Here is a 23,163-nt window from a genome sequence, read left to right on the forward strand (position 1 = left end):
CAGCGTAAATTTCAATGGGAATCTTGATATAAGAAATATTGTTTGTTTCGGGAACGCAACGATGTGATTGCGTTAATAGTGTTAAGAGGCATATGTTTCTCGAAGACGGCGTTGAATGTGATGGTATGCAGTTAAAACGGTGCGTTTCTTTTTCTGCAAACGACACGGTGCTGGTTCTTGATTGGCTTTTACGATTTTTGTGTCCAGAGGTTCGATTACGGTATTGGCGTCTGGATGTACGAAAAATGCAATGGAATGACGACCCCTTCCACAGTGTTCTGGTACAACGACACGATGTTTTAGTGCTGGCAGTTGATTGTTCGTCCAGTTGGCTAATATGTCACCAGTTTTCACCAAAATAGCACCTGGAAGATGGCCGACTCTGCCCCACCGTTCTCCGTATGGTGTCTGTATTTCTAAGCCTCCTTCGCAATCCTAAGAATAATTTAAAGATTGTCCGATTTAGTCACGTATACATGGGAGCGCGAAAATTTTTAAGAATTTTCACGGCGAATTCTGATTGGATATCAATTAATATGTTGCCAAGTTAAAAATTAATAATTCAAACGGTTTAGAATTAAAACGGAATTTTCTAGCAGAATATTTTAAGTCATTTGCAGTTAGATTCTTCATAGACTTGGAAATGTATTAATCCTCTCAATGGTGAACAATTTTTGTAAATAATATACTAGCTAAATTCCATAGCTAGCGAGTACTTTTTTTTACTAAAACGAGTAATTATTCTTATATGTAAAATATCAATAAATAAAACAGTAAGATGATCGAGTACACATAACTTGATTGCACTTGGCAACAATCTTCTGAAAAGATTAATAGCATTCGAATATTTGACGGTGCAACGTAATGTACATGTTCAAATATTTTGTTCCAAGGCGATACAACTTACGCTAAACCTAGATTACAATTGTAGTTCCGTTAGCAAGTTTTGTAAGTATGTCTACCTGTGCTAATAACGTGAAAGTCCCATAATCGCAGTGAGCGCCACAACGAGCCAATCCTGGCGCCGGTGCACCGAGTGGTGGATAATAAAGAAGACGTAGAGTCGACTCATTACCAGGTCCCAGCATGTGCGAATGCTTCGAGAGCAGGAAATCGGGGGATTGCTCTAGGCCCACGGCCAGAGCCTACAAGGCATAGATCACATACATTGGCCCCTATTTTTACTTTATAGTACCTAATGATGGCTGTAAAGCAACCGAAGAAACCAATCGCGTTAGTTAACTTGCCAGACAGATTGGTTTGTAGGGTTACTTACAGTTGAAGCAACTCACTTCTTCTCAAACAATCTATCCGAAACAACTTTCAAAATCGTTAGAAACAAAGCAAACGAAGAAATAAGGAGAAATACATTCAGAAAGTGCCTTGCATATTGTCGTAACGTTCGATAGCTACGTTTGTCTCGATACATGTTTGAGACCAAACTAGTTTTACTTTCAGAAGTTTCGAATTGGATATGATTTTCATAAAAAAAAAAATAATATAGAGTAATATGCAAGACTGGATCTTGCAAAAATGATTTGTACATTTTCCGAAACATAACAACTGATCTATACATTACGGAATTAAAGTGATTCACTTTAGGAACATTAGGCTTTTCGTATTATAATGAAATGTAACAAGAAAAAAGTGCCATTACGGTTAAAAGCATGGCAGATAATTGCTTGAAATCACGAGTGAGCTCCTCGACTGCTGATCTGAAGCCAGGCACTTCCTCATCCGGAAAGGTCCCATCGCATCCGGTAACATTAAAAACGTGCCGAGCTTCTTTCTCGTCGGTGTACCTATGCATTACAGTAAGAAAAGTAGTGAATAATCGTAATTCCTTGGCTAAAATCGAATTTATTAATACAGTACTATATAAATCATACTTTGACGGTCCTGGTTTTATGTATCCATGATTGCTTGATGAGGCGCGTTCATATTTGGCCTTTGTTTCTTCTTCTAGCTCACAAAATGCATCGAACGCTCTGTATGCGGCCTTCATCTGCGAACATATTTGCAAACATGATTTTATTGGATCACGTTACAATAATTATCATAGAGGTGTAGAGTGATTAAAAACAATGAGAATCAAATTCCAGTTTGATATCGATCAGTACAAGTATTGAAACTTGCGTTGAAAGTAAAAAATTGATTCTGTCTATAGATTGACGAAAATTTAAAGAGAGAAACAAGTTACTTTACTAATTTTTTAGGATACTATTTTGTAACTTTAAGCATGAAGTCTGAAATCCATCGCATTGATCGGTTTCATAAATCTTATATTATATCTATTGGACTCTCGTATAACACGGGTTCGTCCAAGAAACGTGTCACTCGGTAGGCTCGTGTTTTGCAGACTATGGCACTTTGCGAATGCGTGTGCCGGGTTATTTGAATAAAATAGAATATTACATCGCAGAAGAACGATCGACATTGCACGGTTCCCCCTTCGCGCGTACATTTTTACATTGAAAGAGAACCGACGGTCATTTTAAGATTGCACGTTGGATTGTCATTAAGACTTACGCAATAAGTATATACTGGAGTTTTACATTTTTTTTTTGTTATTTTAGAAAAAGTGTTCATTTCAAAATAACTTTGATCGCGTCTTATTTTTTATAACTAAATAACTTGCGACATTTGGCATTTAAGTATTGAAACCAATAACGACTAATAACAAATTTTAATCTGTTACGGGGTAAACAATCATAGGGAACACTATGCAACGATGCAGTTTTGAATCAACGATCAACCTTCGATTCAGTATGTACAAATATAATAGTAGCTTCATTGCTCGAGCAATTACTCGAGGGATTCCAAGGCATCGTACGGATGCTTCCTGCACGTGTCGTCCCCTCCTACCCTTCTCCTTCCCTCTTGCTGTTAATTCCTAATTCGATTTCAGTCAAGGTAATTAAAAGCGTCGCTTCGTTCGAGCCAATTAGGCCGCATTGCACACGAATGATAACGAAATATTGTGACGTTATTATCATCTGTACGATTGTTGAAAAGCAACGCAAAAGAGGATGCTGAGGGAGAAAGGAGGGGCTGGGGGGAAGGAATCGAAGGTAAGAAACGGCGTAGCGAAGCTTGTGAAATAATGAGTACCGGCTTCTTATAGTGATTAGACGTTGCAATATATTCTTCTTACGCAATGTCTGATAAAGAATTAGAAAAGTATAAACAACCAATAATTGCCGACGTTACGGATAGAACTTCACGGTTTACTGATTTTGCGTGTTTGTATCTTTGGATGGTCGAGACGTACGATAGGAAACAGCAAAGTTAAAGTAGTTTTTGTGAAAGTTGAGCTCAAAGTTTGATATTGGGTAATTCCGCATGTGTTGTGCTTTCCACATAGTTTTAATTTACGACACGAATTATCTTAACGATAAAGCAACATCATCGTGACAAGTGTTAATTAAGTTTGTGAAAAAAAAATGGTATAATCACGATTCAAAAAAAATCGTATTGAATCGAATTTATTGTCTTCACGTTCCCTTGGTTGCCACATTTAAACTCCAATTCTTCGTCTATTTCAATCGTTATGTTATCGAATTAAAAAATTTTTAATCGCAGCGGAACATTTGATTGCGGGAATACCGTAAATTCGAAATTCAAATAATTCCGGGTATTCACCCGCCTTGAAATGCCGCGCGTTGCGGGAATAACGATGTACGCGTATACGAAGTGAATTAACGCATTATACATCGGTCATGGTGTAAAGCTACACGATAAATATACGATTGTATTTATAGTGAATTACGCACGTCATAATCCTCGCGTTGAATTATCGTGAAAATGTAACGAAACGACCACGATAACGTCCTCCTCCTCCGTAGGAGGTCTCGGCAAAGTCTACAAGGTCATCGCACGGAATCCATTTATTGCTTTATCGTGTCACACCCTTGAAAATCCATGATATATCATCGCAACGAACACATTAAGAAATTTCTGTCAATTTGAACATTTTTCTGTGCCAATTTCACGAGCTTTATACACTTCTCTCTCTCTCTCTCTCTCTCTTAAAGTGGCTCTCTGTATACTCTTGCCTTGACTCCTTTAATTCTGGTTCCAGGCGAGACAATAATTTTGTAAGTCAACCGAGGACACTAGTTTCGTTATAAAGCAAGGCCTTGTCGTATGTACGTGTAACGCCATCAAGCGCATGGCCATCGTAACTACTTGCCTTTACTTAAGTAATTAGTAGAAGAACCCAATTACTCGCATTTTCTGTTCGAAGTTGAATGAAAATAACTGAATACAGTGGAATTCAGTTTGTGAAATAAAGTAGACGATATCTGACAATTTGTAGAGAATAGTCAGCGTTATGGGATCGAGTCAAGTACCCGAAATTCGAGTCGGAAACTCCTACTGAATCGAATCGAGTACTTGAAACACGAGTCGAGTTGATGACGTCGAGTATTCGATCGTTTGTGTAGCATTTTGCGGTGGTGAATAATTTGAATATTCAAATATTAATTCAGGAGTCTGATTTTAAATTCAACCACGTGGTATCAACAATATGATACGCAACATCAGCATGTTAACCAAGAGTATGATAAAATAAAAATGCGTTATTGAAATGAATGGTAGTATATAAAATATAAAAATTGGAGCGAGAAGAAAATTGACGATTAATCAACGCTCCAATTTCTATTTTATGCTAACATATTTCATTCGAATGTTCGCGTTATCCGAACGATTCGGTCAAGCAGAATTTATCGAGAAGCTTTCGATAAGTATGTATATTCAAGGTAGCCTTGAGCTTCTCTTCCTTCTAGTGATCTGACCACCGGATTTTTTTTAACTTTTTTCGCTTTAGCTGGCGTGTAATTACGCGAGACCCCGGATGCGTGTTATATTCGAGATGCTCTTCGATCAGGCGATTATATATGGAACGAATGTCGATGGAAATGCGTACCTTGCATTCCGGAATGCCGTGGTTGACGAGCAATGCCAGTCCTTTCTCGGACAGCGCCCTTAGCAGTTTCGAAGCCACCTGCTTCACGACACCCTTCTGAGGACATCTCTCAGTCCCTGAAAGAAGAAAACGGAAAGAGTGAGAGGGATAAAAAGAAAGAAAGATGGGGGAACAGAAGAGATCCTAGAGGTTTCCAAGAAGCTGCGTTCCTTTCAGTTCATTGCCAACTATCCTTTCGAATATTTCTTCTATACTCAAATTTATCGCTACGTTTATTAGCTTAGAATCCTTTGATTGAAATTCGAAAACATCCAAAGTGGTCAAACTCTTTGATCGATTAACAAATTTTTATTTTGTTTAACTGAAATTTTCTAGATTGCTGGCTAGTATTCAGGTACACTCGTGAATGTAGGTATACATAAGTATTTATGCCAGTGTAGCTTCTTTCATCTATAAACCTCGAGATACTATTATAATGAAATCCCTCTCCACCAACCTTACATTGTTAAGCGTATTTATCGATCACTTCTTTCACTGACGGATCGCCGCTCATTGATAAACACGCGCTTATCGACACGTGGAATGCAAAAAGACAAGAACGATTTCCCTCTTCGTCGAATGACACTGACGAAGAGCGATGTCGTCTTGACGTCAAGTATGTTTCATCTTTTCGAGTTACGAGGCCTCGTTCGCGGAACAGATCGTATATTCGACAAATCGTTATTTTCGATCCGCGAAATCCGTGCAGGCGACGCTGAAAGGGGAGGTACAAATTTTTTGGGTCTGGGTCAGATGTTCAACAATTTTTCGTACGTCGTTTATTTCGTAATCTACACTTTTTTCGCGCATTTCGCGACCCCGAAGCTTCAACTGTTTCTTTACGACATTTTTTTAAATAACGTCTGCGCAATTCTTTGGATATTGCGTCAATTATTTACGTTTGGAGAATGCCTTTCGTTACAGTTTTTTGTTCGACTCGTATCATTTGTTAAATTTCCATTGAGAATTTTTTATATGTTGTTTGTTTGTCGATTTATATTAAAATATAAGGATGTAAGAAAGACTGTACAATTGTTGGATAAGAGGTATGATGTTCTGTTTTCTGACAAAGCGATAGGTTTTGCGATATTCTTCAAAGCATGCGTTTACACGAAAATGTTTGATTATCAATGGTCAGGACGATCTGAACGGTTGTAGTTTGATAATTATTCCGTGACAATTATTTATAGAGATCAAGTTTCCCGCATGATGAGTCTGATATCATATATTTAAAAATGACAAGGAGAATCGGTTAAAAAAACGTGCGGATAATGAAATTTCGCTTCGAGCATGAAACGACTTCCCTAAGCAACTCTTGACTGAATAAAGGACTGATAACAAAACATAGAAATATAATCAAATGCACATTAATTCGTATTGCATAGCCTCTGGCTCACGTTCATTATATATCAATTTACTAAACCATAATACTAAGAGAATGAAACGAGTTAAAAGTAATTTTTAGTGGAAAATTTAATTGAAATAATTGAGAAATGCTTATAGAAAAAAATCAGTGTACATCTCTAAAATGTAGGATAATTTATGAATTAACCGAATTAAAAATTATGCAATTCGAAGGAGAAAATTTGCTTCTAGGTTTGTTCTCGGTTTTCGTTAGATACTGATAAGAAACGTTATCGGGGATTCACAATGTGTTTGCTGACAGATCTCGTTTCAACGCCACGACGATTGCTTTCTCGGTGCCTCTTCGCTCGTGAGAACATGATTTCACTTCGCGACACGGGAGATCGCATAAAAATCCAGGGAACAGCCACGTTTCCCTTTACACTTCGTCACATTCACCGTCGAAAACTTGAACTATGTCAGTTGATTTTATGCTAGGTAAAATGTGTTCGAAATAACCAGAAATCCATTTCTCTTTATCAACCCCTAAAATACTTTTTATGAATTGTTCACTTTATAAATATTTGTTTCATTATATTGTACATTATGCTGCCCCATATTTGTCCTCAGAAATTGGTTGCATAATTGCCTTTCATATCACATACCTTTGTGAAAGTTCGAGTGCTCCAAAAAAAAATGAACTTGGGAAAACAACCCCTGCGGCGTATTCATACGGTTACGCAATTCAGTTAGTATCAACATGGAATATTTTTTGCATCGCGTTAGCTAACAGGACGCTCTGTATACTTTGAAATTTCCAAAAACCATATTTAGTACTGCTTTAAAGCTGGTAATTTCGACGTAAGGACAACAGGAAAAAAAGATTGGCCTTGTGAAACTTTCATCGTTGCAATCTGATCAGTGTGTAAGACCGATAATTATATTCGAGGACGTAGACTTTCCCCGTATTGCTTGTCACTCGGTTATCGATTTTATGGCAACTGAGAGTGTCGACAAAATTCTACCGTAAAAAGCTGTTACGTCAATAATTTAATTAAAAAATTCTCTATACATCGGCCACTTTTATTATAGGATTTCTTTATTTCTAAGTTTCTATCGCGCGTAGAACAATGTTACGTTCAAAAATAGCGTGTTACAAATTGTTAATGTAATATATTTCTTATTCTTTCCCGATAAAGAAATTTACAAGTTATTTCTAACGTTGAACAGTTGCAATTCGCGTCCCAGTACGTATCTCAACTTCTGTACTTCTCATTTAGATCGCTATTTTCGTGATGTCTCGATGCTAGAGGGACAAAGAAGGAAGGGAAGGAACGAAAGACGACCACAGAGAGTAAAACTCATTTCCTTTACAAGCTTCCACGTATTCCTTTGGTTAAACTGTTGCGAAAATGAGTAATCGTCACGTTCTCAAGCGATGCCATTACAGCTCATACTCTTTCGTTCTGGTTAATAAGACTTCAAAACATAAAAGTGAAAATATTGTAGGATTACACGAGGGAGAATTTGCCATGTATTTTGTTAACAGATTGATGGAATTTTTTGGTACTATCGTACAATCTGTTTTGTATTCGGTCCTTAATTACTAGAATGATAGATGTTACTTTACACATTACTCCAATTCAAGTGCTAATTGCAAGCAAGTGCTAATGAAACATTATAATAATGAACACTACATTTTTGTTACACATTGATTTTAATTACACGTATTTCAGATCTGAATTATTCATGCGATTTCCATCGATTTTTGAAATCGTTCAAGGAATTATAAAAGGCAATGTATACTGTATCGTTGGAATACTTCAAGGAATAGGAATCGTTGGAAAGTTTCTTCAACGAAGAATCTTCCTGAATAACTATATGGTATTAAATATTTACCACTCCAATCGTAAAATATAATAATGAATTTTTATAAAACTGTATAGGAAAACAAATTGATCATTGCATTCGTTGAATTTTAATACACTTAGTGACATAAATGTACTAATAAATAATAATTAATCGATTTCAGATAGATTACTGACAGCTTTTGAAGAAGTAATATTTCTTATTTTATCAGATATTTGTATTGTATCAGATCAAGTGCTTGCGTACTTCGCTTTGATGAAAAATTATTAGGTGGCTTAAGTTTTTTGGAGCCGCTTCAATATTTCACGCATTTTAAGCGCGGTTTTGATCGATGTTCATTATTGAAACTTTATCTCTTATTCCGTGGAGAAAGTCAAGTTATTTTATACGATGCTTTACACGACTAAATTCTAGACTCTGCAATGCCCTGGCAAATCCTTCCATCCCAAAAATTGAAGTTTTATTACGATACAAGTTTCACAAAACCATATTAAGTTTATGTGAACTTAATCGTTCAAAAGTAATCAGAATCAATAATCCAGGTGGTAAAAAGACACTCTTAATTCATATTAACATACTTCCTTGTTCGTTGCGTTCTTTATGCGTCACAGAATTGCTACAGAACCAGGGTTTTACTAAAATATGGATAATCGTCAGTGTTATCTCCGCAACATATGTTCCTCTATTAATTTTTCCCCTTCCTAGTTATCGTTAATCTTATTATTGCAAAGAATTGCGCAGTTTTTACACCTGGCATTACATCACGACGAAACGGCAATTTGAAATTATTTTTGCAATCGTCTCGCTCTGATAAGTATTTCCTACTCTTACTATTTGATGTCATTCAAACACGTTTCAAAGTCAAAACTTTCCAAAGGACAGCGGCGCGTCTGAAGCGACCAGCAGTTCGTGGCCATTCGTCTAATCCTTGATAGACCAAATCCGAGGATAACGACCACGAAAAATTTACATGCACTTCTCGTAAGTCCTTGGCAAGACGCCTTGCCTTTCGTGAATGGTTTCGACAAACATTTGTGCTACGATACTAATCGGCCAGTCAGGCTGTGATCTTGTTGAAACGGTTTAGGCGTTCGATGTAACGGGACAAACGACTTGTGCAAATGAATAATTGCCACGAACGTATGTAACGGGTTTCTCCCGCGTTTCGCACGGGTGGCTCGCCGATATCGATGATAAACCAACAAAAGGGAGCGGAAGCGAAGCAATCCGATTTCTATCAGCGATCTCTATCGCGACAAGGCGAGCGCGTTTTGTCACCTTTGTAGCGAGTGCCGCTTTCTACTTTTTATTTTACTTCGTTGCGTGAACACTCAGAGAAATACAGTGCTGGACAAAAGTATTGGCACAGCATGATTGTTATGATAAAAATGCTTATAACTATGAAACAAATTGTTAAAAAGGAAAAATTTGTTTACACGTTTATTTATTTATTATTCTAGATTATTATTTAACAGAAACAGTAATATAAATAAAGTGATATGCGAAATAATAACAAAAACATATTTATTGAGCGTTTTAAGCATGGACAAAAGTATTGGCACAAATGATTGAAAGTACTTAGAAATTAAAAATTAATATTTGGTTGGCCCTCCATTCCTCATGATAACTTCCTTCAATCGTTTTGGCATTGAAGTTACCAATTTTTTTGTAAAATCCGGCTCTATATTGTTCCATTCTTGTAAAATAATAGCTTTTAATTGGTTTTTGTTTGTTATATTATATTTTCTAATTTTTTTTTCTAATTCATTCCAAACATGTTCGATGGGATTCATGTCTGGACTCTGGGGTGGGGTATTTAATGTATGTGCGGTATTGTAAACGATCCATTGTCGTACAATATAGGCAGTATGTTTTGGATCATGGTCTTGTTGAAAATAAAAATCACGCGGGAGATTTAATTTATTAGCACTTTTAAATAAATTTTCCTTTAATATATTTAAATATACATATTTGTCCATAATCTCATCTATGAATACTAATTCGCCAACCCCAGACGCTGCAATGGAACCCCATACCATGACTCCACCTCCTCCATGTTTCACAGTGGCTTGTAAATGTTGTGGATCCATTTCCGTATTTGGCTTTCTCCAAACTAATACTCTGCCATCTGATTTAAATATATTAAATTTAGTTTCATCTGAAAATAATACGTTATTCCAGAATGTGGGATCCTTTTTTATAAATTCTTTTGCAAATTCTTTTCTCATCTTCCGATTCTTCTTGGATATGTATGGTTTCCTTCTTGCGACACACGCAGAATATCCCGCATCTTTTAACACTCTCCGTATAGTTTTCGAACTTACTTCTTTTTTATTTTCTTCATTTAACTTTGCTCTAAGTTGTGATGAGTTTAATTTACAATTTATTTTCACTTCCTTTACAATTTTCCGTTTTTCTCTAACTGTTAACTTTGAGGGACGTCCACTTCGATTCCTACTTTTGAAATCTGATTGATTCTCAAATCGTTTTACGACACTTCTAATAGTGAATCGACTTCTATTAACACTTTTTGCTATTTCACTATAAGATTTTCGCATTTTGTGCAAATTTAATATTATTTTTCTCTCTTCACTTGTAGTTTCTTTCCCTCTTCTTGACATTGTTGCTTGTTATATTTCCTATGTTGCTAATCGACTGAACTTAAGGATGACTGTTAGAAAAAATGACTATCAGGGAATCCCCTACCTATACCATCAAGTGACAATCGGATTTTTTTCGGAGAGATACAACTACACTAAATTTTGTATAATGTGCCAATACTTTTGTCCATGCTTAAAACGCTCAATAAATATGTTTTTGTTATTATTTCGCATATCACTTTATTTATATTACTGTTTCTGTTAAATAATAATCTAGAATAATAAATAAATAAACGTGTAAACAAATTTTTCCTTTTTAACAATTTGTTTCATAGTTATAAGCATTTTTATCATAACAATCATGCTGTGCCAATACTTTTGTCCAGCACTGTATGTTCTCTCCTTTGCTCTCTGAATTGGTTAAAATAGAAGCTCCCGAATCATAGCGAGTCAAAACACGATTTCTCTAAAACGTGTTATGTCTCCACGGTGCTATATTTATTAATCGAGTCGCGTTTATCCGTGGTCTCGATTATCCACGATTTCATATTTACAATAGATATTATCAACGCACTATCGCGTCCTATTCTCTTATTTTTACAGAATACCTTTCGCGATAGTTTGTCACCTTTTGTGTGTAGTATCATTAGTGTTACTATGTGCATAAGTGAATATTTGATTAGCGTGTAAACAGTATAACCCGATCAGGTGTTCATGTGACTTTGAATGAATATATAAATGAGACAAAACAAAAAAAATTACCAGCAAGTACACGTGGGGTATAATTATATTAGAAAAAAGGAGCAATTTTTTTTTCTATCATGATTATCTTGAACATACATAAAATACATAAATACGTATTTAGTAATTTCTTATTGTGGGTTTCCGATCTATTCTAGATAATTCTTCTTTCAATGATCATTTTGTTACTTCATTCACATTGTCTTTTTTATTGTCTTCTTTTGAATCCGTTTACGAGGCGGAAAATCGCAATGGGAAATTACCTTTAATGGTTCCTAGAAGGATCTTGTACAGGAAGGGGTCCACTATTGAACACTGATGGAAAGTGAAGGTAAATACGAAACAATGGGACGTATGATTTGTTGGTTACGTTTAAAGGCAAAGTGCTGGTTGTTTCTGATGAATAAAAAATGAGTACCGTCGCGGCGGACGGGTTTATGCACGTGGAAAAGGAAGACGCGTAACCGATGATTTCCGATTTTTTTTTGTTTTTTGTTAAAACACGTCCATGACTCATTTCTTACGCAACATCGAGCGAAGTTAAGGAACCATGGCTATGAAATTTTCACTTTTCGATACAAGCGATCAGCAAACATTCCCAAACGGTTTTGTAATTTCTTTCAATATAACAAACAGGTTGGCAAGTCGGCTTAAGAATTAATTTCAATTATTTATTTATCGCAACATGTCTTCTTTCGCAAATGTCCACTCTCTAACTACTTGCAGCAAAAAGCTTTCAATTTTATTTAATATTTTTTGTCTTTTTCTCTTTTCTTATTCGTCGTTACGTTATAACAGCATCTAGGTGTACCTTGCTCTCGTAGGCTAAATTATAGATCTATACAATAGCATATTACTGTTTACGTACTTGACAATGTGGCTCTGTTGTCTACAAAATGTAATAAAGCTGCGTTAAAATTACGTATTTAATAGTAAACCATAATTGGATCATTAAAGTTTAATTTCTTACGGGCACTGCAACCAGCCATACAATATTCATGAACTTCAAACTCGCAGAGAATCGAAACGAATAAATCGCAGCGTGGAATATCATTAGAAATCCTTTATATTCTTTTACTCTCTAATTAAAGGCCTCCGATATCAGATAAAACACTAATTTTCATACACCCGATTTAGTCATTAACAAGGAATAAACACGGCAGAGAGTTTCCGACAACAAATACGATCTTAATCTGGAAAGTAAGCGTGACTAAACCGGCGTCAATTAGTGGTGCCAGGGAAATTCGCGCGGGCCTCACGGGATGGCAGCGATTCCGCAAAGATTAACGTTGACGGAGACGAAGGTCTTTCGTCACACGCGGTCGTAAATCGTTTCCTCCACCGTCTTGGTTTCCGATCGCGCGTGATCAACGCGCGGTAAATCAACCGTCGGAAATCTATCGCAAACATCGCCTGTACTCGAGTTTTTCCGCCTGTACCAATCCGCTCGCGGTCTCCTGAGACGCTGGTTCCATCCATTGTTCACGTGAAGCACGGTGAACAAGCGGTTGGTACCACGCGCGGAAAAACGTCACTGGAACGATCGTTTCGCGAGCCTTCGACAGTAAATTGCCGTTCCTTGGCGACAGTGACAAGGCTTATCGACGAGGCCGACGTAATTTACGAGGCGAGTGGAAAATCTATTGTCCATCAGACGATGCAATCGTGCCAGGATATTAGAAGCCGTTATCCTGCGACTTTAAATTGATTCGCCAAGGAGATCGGTCCGCCTTATCTGATAATTTATTCTGTCCTCTCACACGGCGATATTGCCAGCAACAGTCAGCGTAAAGCTTTTTAACGGTCCTGCGCATAAGAAACTTATGGAGACAAAGTTTAACGTGCATTTTACTGCTTCTTGCAACGACATCGGTCTGGCGATACCGATTTCAAAGCAATTAAGTACGCGTTGTCTCTCGATGGAATTTAGTGGGTTTAATAACTTTCTCTTTCTCACTCGAGTTTCCTCGAAGTTGCTGCGATAAAAAGATACAAATTTCTTAGTTCAGATATACGATTTCAGTGTGTACGAATGCAAACGACTGTATAAACTCAAACCGCGGTGCGTTTTATCGTCCGTAAAAGTGAACGCGAGAGAATACGGGCAGAACGCGCGCGATGTATCGAGCATGCGTATCAGCGATTACGTTAAAAACGAATGGTGCAGCAAAGCCATGGGTTTAGAAGACCAGATAAACTGCAAACTTTTCCTTATCTCTCTAGACGAGCGCGCTATTCCTTCGAAAGGTGGCGAAAATGGTATATTAAAAGGTGACGTTACTTAGTAACGGTATATTCGATCGTTCTACACTGGGCGAAAGTATCGGCGAGACTGCCGGTACCAGGAGAAACTAGCGAAAATTTTCTCTTAGTTGTGCACCCTAAGAACTGAGAAATCGTCGAGTGCCGATAGTTGATCGATAGGTCTGGAACATATCGTGAAACTAAACACACTAGATCATGGAATAACTCAATATTTGATTCCTATTACTGGAATGTAACGTAGCGTCGTATTTAAAGTTGGCATTCCATGCTATCGATAATTTTGATAGCGATTTATTGAACTTTGGATGCTATATTGCCACTTGATGCTTTAAGCAGTTTTCACTTACTTACACATTTACATTGGAATGCACTTACTGTTCATAATACGAGACCTAAAGTACGTATGGAACATAAAAAGAGTGCAGATATTCAAAAGGTACGCAGTATTATCATCCACGTCATGCAATTACGTTATCTATGAATGTATTTCCGGGAATACCGTTCGCATCGAGGCAACGTTCAATTTGCACTTCGCTTTGTAAAGTAAGTGTACGCTACGTATCGAAGACGAACGGCCAATCCGGAAGCGATTGGGGGTTTCTGAATCGCGCAAGAAGTTTAGTCATCAGAACCTGCGCGTCGATTTGCGAAACGTTCGATAAATCTTTTGACATTAGCGCGAAACGTTCACGTGTTTTGCCACCAGGGCACACGGCGACGTTGCGTAATTATTTGCAACGAGGAGCACGGTTTCGTTCCACGAGGGGCAATGAGATGTTCATATTAAACAGTGACGTACAATGCGCGGTGGTAACGGAGAATCGGAATCGGTTTTATCGGGGAGGCCCGTTCGTTCCTTGACGCCGGACGATTTAACGTCGAGAGGAAAAAAACAGTTTCTACGGAATCGGAATCGATAAAACGCGATCAAGACAGAAGATAACGGTACACGTGGCTAACGTGTGAAGACAAACTAGATGATCTTCGAGCATCGTGTGATGTCCGACAGCTCCACTTTTCAACGGGTTTTCCCTGTATACGGGAGACTGTTTTCTCGTATTTAATGTACTATCTTATTCTTCCACACATCTTTTCGCGGATACATTACGTGAAACGATCGTCGTGTAAACAACAATATTCGCTGGGATATTCCGATACAAACATAGTAATCGGGAAAATTACTACCAAACGATGGAATTAATCGATGTTTTTCTATTCGAATCGAAACATTTTTCAGTTATTCGTTGCAATTGAGCAAGCATCTTAATACTTTTGGTAACGTAAAAAAGGAGCAGAGAATGAAAGGTTGTAGTTATAATAGGAGATGAAAGTCGGTTCTCGACTGGATTGTGACAACCGCAGTGACCAAGCTTTCAGGTAACACGAATATCTGTTGCAACCAAAGCGCACGAACGCAGCAATGAAAGTGAATTCGATGATTGTGATCTACACCCACCATTCATTCGCTAATGTTTTAACCGCAACTCCTGAGCTAAGCTACAGCGCGGAGGACACGTTCCTGTTATGCACTGCCAACTGAATTTCACTATGGAACTGAACATAGTATCGCGCCAATGAAATTTCCTTTCGAAAGATGTATCGAGAATACGTGGTGCGAGCCGTTCGACGAATACTTTTTTAGAAATTATTTTCTCGGATGAGTCGACGATCCCACCGATTTCCAGTTAATTATAGCTGATGAATCGGCATTCGCTTGAAAACGGTGAGTTGGAACCGAGAAAGGAGAGAATTAAACGGCACCTTATTTCACTAGCCCATTCTGTATCGATATTTTTCTCGTTCCACGTCGAAGAAATTGAATTGAACTCTGTAAGCTAATGTCGAGTGTAGAAATGATAAGAGAAAGTTTTTTTTAAGTATTACAGCTGCACTTTCTATTTTTTCTGTAACGTCAATTCCGTTTTTTGTAAAATAATCATCGTACAGAGCACGATAAATTTTGTGAAACGAATTACACAAGATTGCACAATTATAAACTTGCTGATAATCAAACGATAATTGAAGGATTGAAATTGCTACGTTAATTAAAGTAATAGGTTAACCGATTCACGGCTGAATATTCTTTAACCGTGTTACTTACATCTGCCTTTTCTCTTTATCATTAATATTTACCCATCGTTCCGTTCATTGCCGATCCAACGAACGTGTTACCATCTTGCCTCGCAACCTTTGCGACTCGTAAATCGGCCACTGACGACGAGGATTTCAATGGCGTTATCGTAATTGCACACGAAATGAGCCAAGAGGATCGGGGCAACATTATGCGCGGCCTCGCTTTTTGTGGCCTCTATGAAATTTTTCTCCCACTCTTTTATCTAACGAGTAACACATTAGTTACATCGAAATTCGTCTCACGTTTAGTAGGTTTGAGTTAAAGAAATAAGCCTGAGCTAGATAATCCGTACAGAAATCCAAAATCAATGAGGTTACTCAACGAAGTATTGTAAGTGGCACTAGTAGCGATGGTTCTTCTCTAAAGCAAAAAAATTCCAGACTTGTTTATCGAGCTAACATCTTGCTTTTCACCGACATTCCTTAAAATGTTTGCAAATAACGCGTTATTGTTTGTACGGTAAATGTTCAGATAAAAAACGCGAGAAATGCAAACGGTGAATTTTTTTACTACCGTCTGTGGTATTTTAATGCAACGTATATCGTTATTTCCTTTTGTAGGAACATGTTTTTGTGTCATGTTGGTTTCTTTTGTTAATTGGTTAGTAGATGCATTGTTTTCCCACGAAAGCAGATATGTCTGGCAGTACTGCAATTAGGTGAGACCAAATTGTTTAAATGTTCTGTTAGCAAAATGTTAAGTGCTCACCTTGACGATCCATTTATTCATTAAGGTTGAAAGCAAGCAAAATTTATTAATTACAACAATTAACAACGATGCGTTGAAGACAATCGTTACATTGTTCATTATGTTGCTGCAGATATTCATTTTTCGCGTTATTATTTTTCAGGGGCTACGTTGTGAAGTAACCATCGACCTTGTTTACGTTCCATTCCCTGTTTCTGTTTGAAAGTGTGTAAAAACCTAACGCAATCAACGATTACCAGTTTTCCTCGAGCTTTCGACCCAGAAAGATGCCCTAATTTTGCTAATTTTTCTGTACCTTCTCTTTCTTGTTTATTTTAGATTATCTTTGTTTGTAGCTTTGTTCCTTGCGTCTTCTTATGCCTTATGTATCTATTTCTGTTTTTCTCCGAATTATACTCAATTTATATTTTCCTTACGTTACTTATTGAACATTTCAACGTATTAGTCACGTATACTACGTCTTTAATAGTAGGTCTGTAGCGTTTCATCAGAATTTAAAGTCCGTACCAGCTACGTTTCCGGTCACTGTTGTCCATTGCAATTGATTTCCGGAAAAGCCGGTAGCATCCTGTAATTTATATTCAAATAACAATTTCCCCTGTTGAAATACAAACTGCGCCACCTTTATCAACCGTCTTTATCAACTGTATTAACGAATGCGAGGTATGTACGAATTGCGGGAACGTCTGATATTTGACTTGATCGATAATCCAGATAAAAATTCACGCAATCCTAGTCGACGTCATTCCATCGTGCGTCCCTGGCAAACGGTACTTGCGCAACTGCGAATTTTGCAACTAACTGCCTACGTGTTTTCTCCGGATGCCGAGCAATCTCTTACCTCGGTCTTTCTGTGCGCGTTCCGAACCTTTGCAAGACATTCTAACGCTAATGTAGAAATCACGCGACTATTTAAGTTGCGCTGGAGAGTACTTGAAAGAAAGAGATCTTATTGCCGCAAGGAGTCTCTCGTGATAGGATTTTGCGGATTTCTGTTTCACCAACGAAATTCGAAGGAAGTTATGGCGATGTCTCGAGCGTTTACCGCCAGAGGGACCTTTGGCAGACTTACTCTACATATGTAGTGGGCTGTCTTAGAACAATTACTAAGTTCTATTTGTTTTTCTTTTTGATTTGTTTTGATTTCTCTTTTCATACGTTTACCTTATACATAATCATCGAAAATTTAAGAGTCACCATATTGGAATTGTGGAAGAACGAAGAGGATGATGGTGGTCAGTGGAAAGGTTTTATAACACGCGTCACGCTGTTTTTCCCGTTACGGACGCGAGCACTATCGACCGAATTCTTTCGTGATGATTGGCGCGGAACAATTAAATCCTCGCTGGACTTGTTTCGGTGGAGTGAGTAGTGCGATCTTTCCAAGTTTAAAAGGTTGCAATTTAATGGAGAACCATGGTCGAAATAAATTAGTATATAGTATTTGTACAAGATTAACATATACACTCTTATCATTTTCTTTGTTGATAAAAATCCTTATAAAATTGCGATATAACTGTAATCAATTCTGCTAAAAATAATGATACACTATTAATGAATACTTAGATTTTTCGAGAATTATGAATCATAACGAAACAAGTGTTCTGATCGTATATACTGCAAAAGCACATCAGTGCAATTACATAAAGTCATTTTCCCAGAGTTTGTTAATATACCTAATAATTAATTTTAATGATGCTTCCACGTAACGAATGAATGAAAAATTCAAGTAGCTGGAAGGTCTATTCTTGGGTCGGCACGTAAGCGTTCGCTTATCCGCGTCGTTGCATATTATGGCCACGGGGGACCAGCACGTGTAACCGCGTGCATGCGTAAAAAAATGCACATTGCTCATCTGTGTCGGTACCTGCACAGATGCGCATGCATGGCGTGTAACAAAGCGTTGTGCCGACGATACAATTAAAATAAAATATAGCGCGAGAAATGAATAGAATCGTATGAATTTGTTTCACAAAAGTTTAAAACGCTATTTACTGACACTATTGTATGATGAATTACCAATGTACGTGTCCCTCGATTTAATACATGCAAATGCAACGCGTCAAAAAGGGAACACTTGAATGTTTTATCATTGAAAACGAAAGAAACTTGTCAAGGCCGAAACTTCAGACTTCGAAGGGAGTACGCGATAACGTGAAATCATTCTTAAGACCTTTATTCGCAGAAATATATCTTTATGTTTCTATGCGAGGGTAGAAAGAATGGTTTAATCTGTTGCGGTATTGTGATTCGAATTTATTTTAAAAGTGGATAAGTAGATTTTTCTTGCGTTTCAATAACTTCCAGTAATTGACATTTAGAACTCGACGTTTTTTCTTAAGGTATACAATAAATGGCGATTTGTAATCGAGTTCTTGGAAATAAGAAATAGAAATAACTTCAGAAAATGTGACGCAACCTAGATATAACATTGTCGTTACACAATTAAAGATAAACATTACTCAGGAAATCATCGAGCCACTGAGAAGGGAAACGTTTCAAAGGAAGGTCGGAAGTTGACCGCGATAAATCGCACGACGGTTACTGATGGAAGCAATGACGACTATTAAGATATGTCTTCGTGCAATGAAAGTAAAATTGGGTCCGCGAATTAGGACAGAGAGGAGTACAAAGAAACGCATCGTGCATCCAATTATGAGTAGGGATGACCATGCGCATTCATAAAAAACATTTGCTCGTCGCTACGACTCAAGGTAAAAGTATAACATTAATTTCACGTGGTCATTGTTTGATTGTAGTTTCACTGAAAATACTAGAACATTCAACAAGTGGTTACGGTCTAACATAAGCCAAAGAATCTATACCGAACGATACATATTCTGGCACAAAGAGATCAGCCATGACTAAGAAGGTACTGTTGGAAACTTCAATTAACTATACTTGCTACCATTTACATAATCGATGACTAACATCATTATTGCAGCGATATTTCCGTGTCGATCGCGATCTTAATTCGGAAACGCTTTTAAAACGATACTGTGTCTCTTTCGGTCGATGCCAGAGTTCTATACTATACGCAAGTCGTTGGCCTGTCGCCCAACACAGAATATACACACGGTAGATAGAGACGAAAGAAATGGTTGAACTGAACCAACACGAGCGAAGAGAAGGACGAAGCGAGAAACGTTGGAACGTTTTGTGGGCTCACTTTGCGAATTGAAACGCAGCTATCTTTTCGTTTATATCACACACGCTACTCCATTATTCCGGACGTCGCTCACTGCAGCGAGCACTTAAATCATTATTCAGCGCATTTACAGTCACGAAAGCACAAGATGTATTATTGGAGTCACTGTGCGAGTATTCGTACGCTTTTTATATTGCATTTGTATGCATGCACAGGGGAGGGACGTTTCTATCGCCCAACCTTCGTCATTTGTAATTTATCCATACGACCCTGAGAATTGAATATCGGAATCAAATCAGCGACTCCAATGGTAGTATATTTGCCTCAATGTTGATCACCGTTTGGTTCTAATCATGTTGAACAATCGTTTGCAACCGAATATCGTCAATATTGTCTTCGACAACAGAATTATTGCACGAGCCTCAGTATATTTTGTCACCAGCAGCAAGTAACTGATTGTTTGAACTTTCAAGCTGCTTGACTATCGTTTTAGCCTTCAAGCAGAAAGGAATTAAAACGCGATGGTGGAGAAAGTGATTGTTGAAACAATTACTGTTAATCGGTAACACAAGAAAGCTCGTGATAAAGGAGTGCTACGTATCTGTTAAATCGTCAACTTGATTCTTATATACTATACTTTCACTTGCAATCAATGAAACAGATAAATAGACGATTAAAGATATAATAATATCTGATCGATACCACAATTGTTCTAATCTAATTATGAGTCATTCTCGTGATCATACCCTATTGCGTGTCAATATTTCTTGCGCTTGAAAGTCAAATATTCTAATAAAAAATTCCAGGCAAGTTAACTGTAAAAATGGGGACACAACAGACACGAATCAACTGAAAAATATCAGTAACATTATTTATCCATATGAATGAACAAATTTTGTTTATATAGGTAAATATGGATGGATAGTGAACTACAAGACACCCTGTATGAATCGAGAAGGGCGCCAAGGGAGGGGCCCTTCTTTGTGAGACGGGCTCTGACCTCAACGGATCGTCGGGTCCGAGGTAGGCGCCTCCGACTGTGAACGGCAAAGCTGTTGCTGCTGGTTTGCTTGTCTGTCTGGCTAGTTGGCTGGCCTCGTTGCCAAGCAACCGTAAAAGCGTCACCCTCTGAATCTCTAAAATTCCTTCGTCTGAATCGTTAAGCCGAAATCTGTCTGTGCACGGCGATCACGTTTTCCACGTGAGAAAACGGTCGTCTTAAAAATACTTGCGAAAGGCCAACGATTTTGGTACCCGCCGGTGTATATTTAGCTAAGTACACATATATATAGAATATATCTCGTTCGGTAACGTACGAAATCAACCGTTACAATAGAGGTATAGACGTTCACCGCTTCTTTGTATTCGCATTTAACGGGCATAAAAACCTGTTCTCTCAGTTGGAGAGAAAGAAATGTTTACCTATATTTTATTTTAAACTCGATTCTTTCTCTTCGTATATATATATATATAGGGTCGAGAGAGTGATTGACGCTGAATGTAACCATGAACTTTCGCGTGAAGTCATTATATCGTGTGGAACGGTTAGTCATTTTAAGAGCGTCGAGCAAGTCGATGTATCTCGTCTCGCATTGCCACGTGCCTCCGAATCGCGGTTAATTTCGAACTACGTCAATTCTGCATTGCTGCTAATTTCGTCAAGTTGCCCTATGGCCCGGAACGAGGCGTCTTACGGTTCGAGGCATCTTTCTTTTCGCGCGAACTGAAATCTCACCTATCGCGGCGTGTAGCGACCGTTGGTTAACGTTTCTGTAAAATAAAAGTTCGAGATAAAACGGCGACGACTTACCCATGTGAGCGAGGTCGATGATCGGCACTTCGCACTTGCTCAGAAGAGTCTCACAGGTCTGAGTTACAATCGGGGCACTCGTGCAACAGCTCATCTTACTCGTGGCTAGTTACCCGTCGAAATGAGATTTCTATTGCTGTCCTTCTCCGTCTTCTTTCTGGCTCTTTTTCCCTCTTTCTTGCACGCTATTCGGCTGCTCTCGCAATTTCGTATCTTGTCCCCGATCTTCCTGTTCCGTTCACTCGATTACTCCTTTTTCGTGCGTGTCGCCTTCTCTCTGCTGGCTCTATCTGCTTTTTTCCACGATCTCTGTGCCCGTGTCGCTTACGCTCGATCAAGTAGCACCGCTGTACGCCGGGACGGGAAATTGTGGTTATGACGCGCGTGCACACTACCACTCACCACGTGCAGAACTTAGCGACCCAGTGCAGGCGCGATTCCGAACAAGTTCACTAAAATATCCAAAAAAAAATCATGCTATCACTTCGCACCAATTGAGATTCTTCGTTAAGCTACAGCCTGATTAGCACTTGTCGGCGTGAGGGTGGAAGGAAACCTAGCGGGCCTCGCGATGGCGTTGCCGGTTTTTTCTCGACAGAAAAGGCAGGGTATCACGGCAACCCTAACGGTAGCCGTATGAGACGAGTTTATTATGGGGCTGGTGGTGCGGCAGGTAAACGTATACGTGACTGTGAACTGGTGGGCACATGCTACGATATCGACAGAGTGGCGGATAACCGACTACTAACAAAAAACTAAAACGTAACAATTACAGCAACGATCACAACTGATACACGAACGCTACTAAACTGAACCGATGTTCGCGAAGTAACCGAACTCGCGCCTGTTAAGTCGAGCGGAGCCGAGGTAAGGCGGAAGCTCACGAATGCTGGTGGCGGGAGTCGATAGTTGACTTAAATGTTTCCGAAGTTCCACGATCTCACGAGTGAGGGACTTTGGCGCGTCTATACGAAGAGAGAACGAACAAACTTCTAGGGATTTCTGTTTTTTATTCGAATATTTCGAATTTTATTTACATCTTTGTATACCATAGGACCTATATACCTCGATAGTTTCGTGTACATCGCTAAATATTGTCATCCTGCTTATAGATATTATGATTTTTGCAATATGAAGATTTAAAATCAAGTGGCGTCGTTTGGTAAATTTCAAAAACGACGAATTGATCAATTTTGTTGTTTCAACGTTGCGAAAAGATGTCAGTACCAGGAAACGGGTTTATATGTACGATTTTAGATTTTTCTTTTTCAAATCGTACAAAGTTTTTGGTAGCAGTGACATTTTCAAAACTCCAAGCCTAATTGTACATCTATATAGTACCTTTTACACTTTATCAAACTAAAATTACGTTGTATACTACGTGTACAAAATCCGCTATAAAACATTACAAACCTGTGACAAATTGTTTCGTCAAAGATACGGAGATATATGCAAATATATGCACCTCATATAGGTTTCTAGACTCCAGCACTGCTCCTTTCACGGTAGTTGGAGTTGTACTGTACTCGCGTAGACGATCTCTCGAATTGCTAAACTCAAGATCCATCGATCCCCACT

At 38.2% G+C, this 23,163-nt stretch overlaps 1 protein-coding gene across 2 annotated transcripts; it reads right to left on the reverse strand.

Annotated features, from left to right (window-relative positions):
* On the reverse strand, positions 1-23,122 carry LOC143430380 (uncharacterized). 2 transcript variants are annotated; one of them, XM_076906618.1, is made up of 7 exons: positions 22,999-23,122; positions 21,586-22,037; positions 4,928-5,043; positions 1,890-2,005; positions 1,658-1,802; positions 963-1,145; positions 1-435 (listed from the first exon to the last, which is right to left on the reverse strand). In XM_076906618.1, the coding sequence occupies exons 2-7, from the start codon at positions 21,677-21,679 to the stop codon at positions 82-84; spliced, it is 1,008 nt and encodes a 335-aa protein (XP_076762733.1). In that variant the 5' UTR covers positions 21,680-22,037; positions 22,999-23,122; the 3' UTR covers positions 1-81. The 2 variants fall into 2 exon arrangements, with proteins under 2 accessions (XP_076762733.1, XP_076762734.1); XM_076906619.1 differs by lacking the exons at positions 963-1,145; positions 22,999-23,122 and having other exon boundaries at positions 21,586-22,403.
* Between the last annotated feature and the right edge of the window lie 41 nt (positions 23,123-23,163).

The sequence above is a fragment of the Xylocopa sonorina genome, chromosome 13 (genome assembly GCF_050948175.1).
Source record: "Xylocopa sonorina isolate GNS202 chromosome 13, iyXylSono1_principal, whole genome shotgun sequence".
In the NCBI taxonomy this organism is placed as follows: Eukaryota; Metazoa; Arthropoda; class Insecta; order Hymenoptera; family Apidae; genus Xylocopa; species Xylocopa sonorina.

Bases quoted from the DNA above. Each gene is read 5' to 3' on its own strand.
- LOC143430380 (XM_076906618.1), bottom strand. From the start codon at position 21,679: ATGAGCTGTTGCACGAGTGCCCCGATTGTAACTCAGACCTGTGAGACT. The intron at 5,044-21,585 runs GTAAGTCGTCGC...TTCTTCTTTCAG, and splicing joins CATCGACCTCGCTCACATGG to GGACTGAGAGATGTCCTCAG. The intron at 1,803-1,889 runs GTATGATTTATA...TGTAATGCATAG, and splicing joins ATAAAACCAGGACCGTCAAA to GTACACCGACGAGAAAGAAG.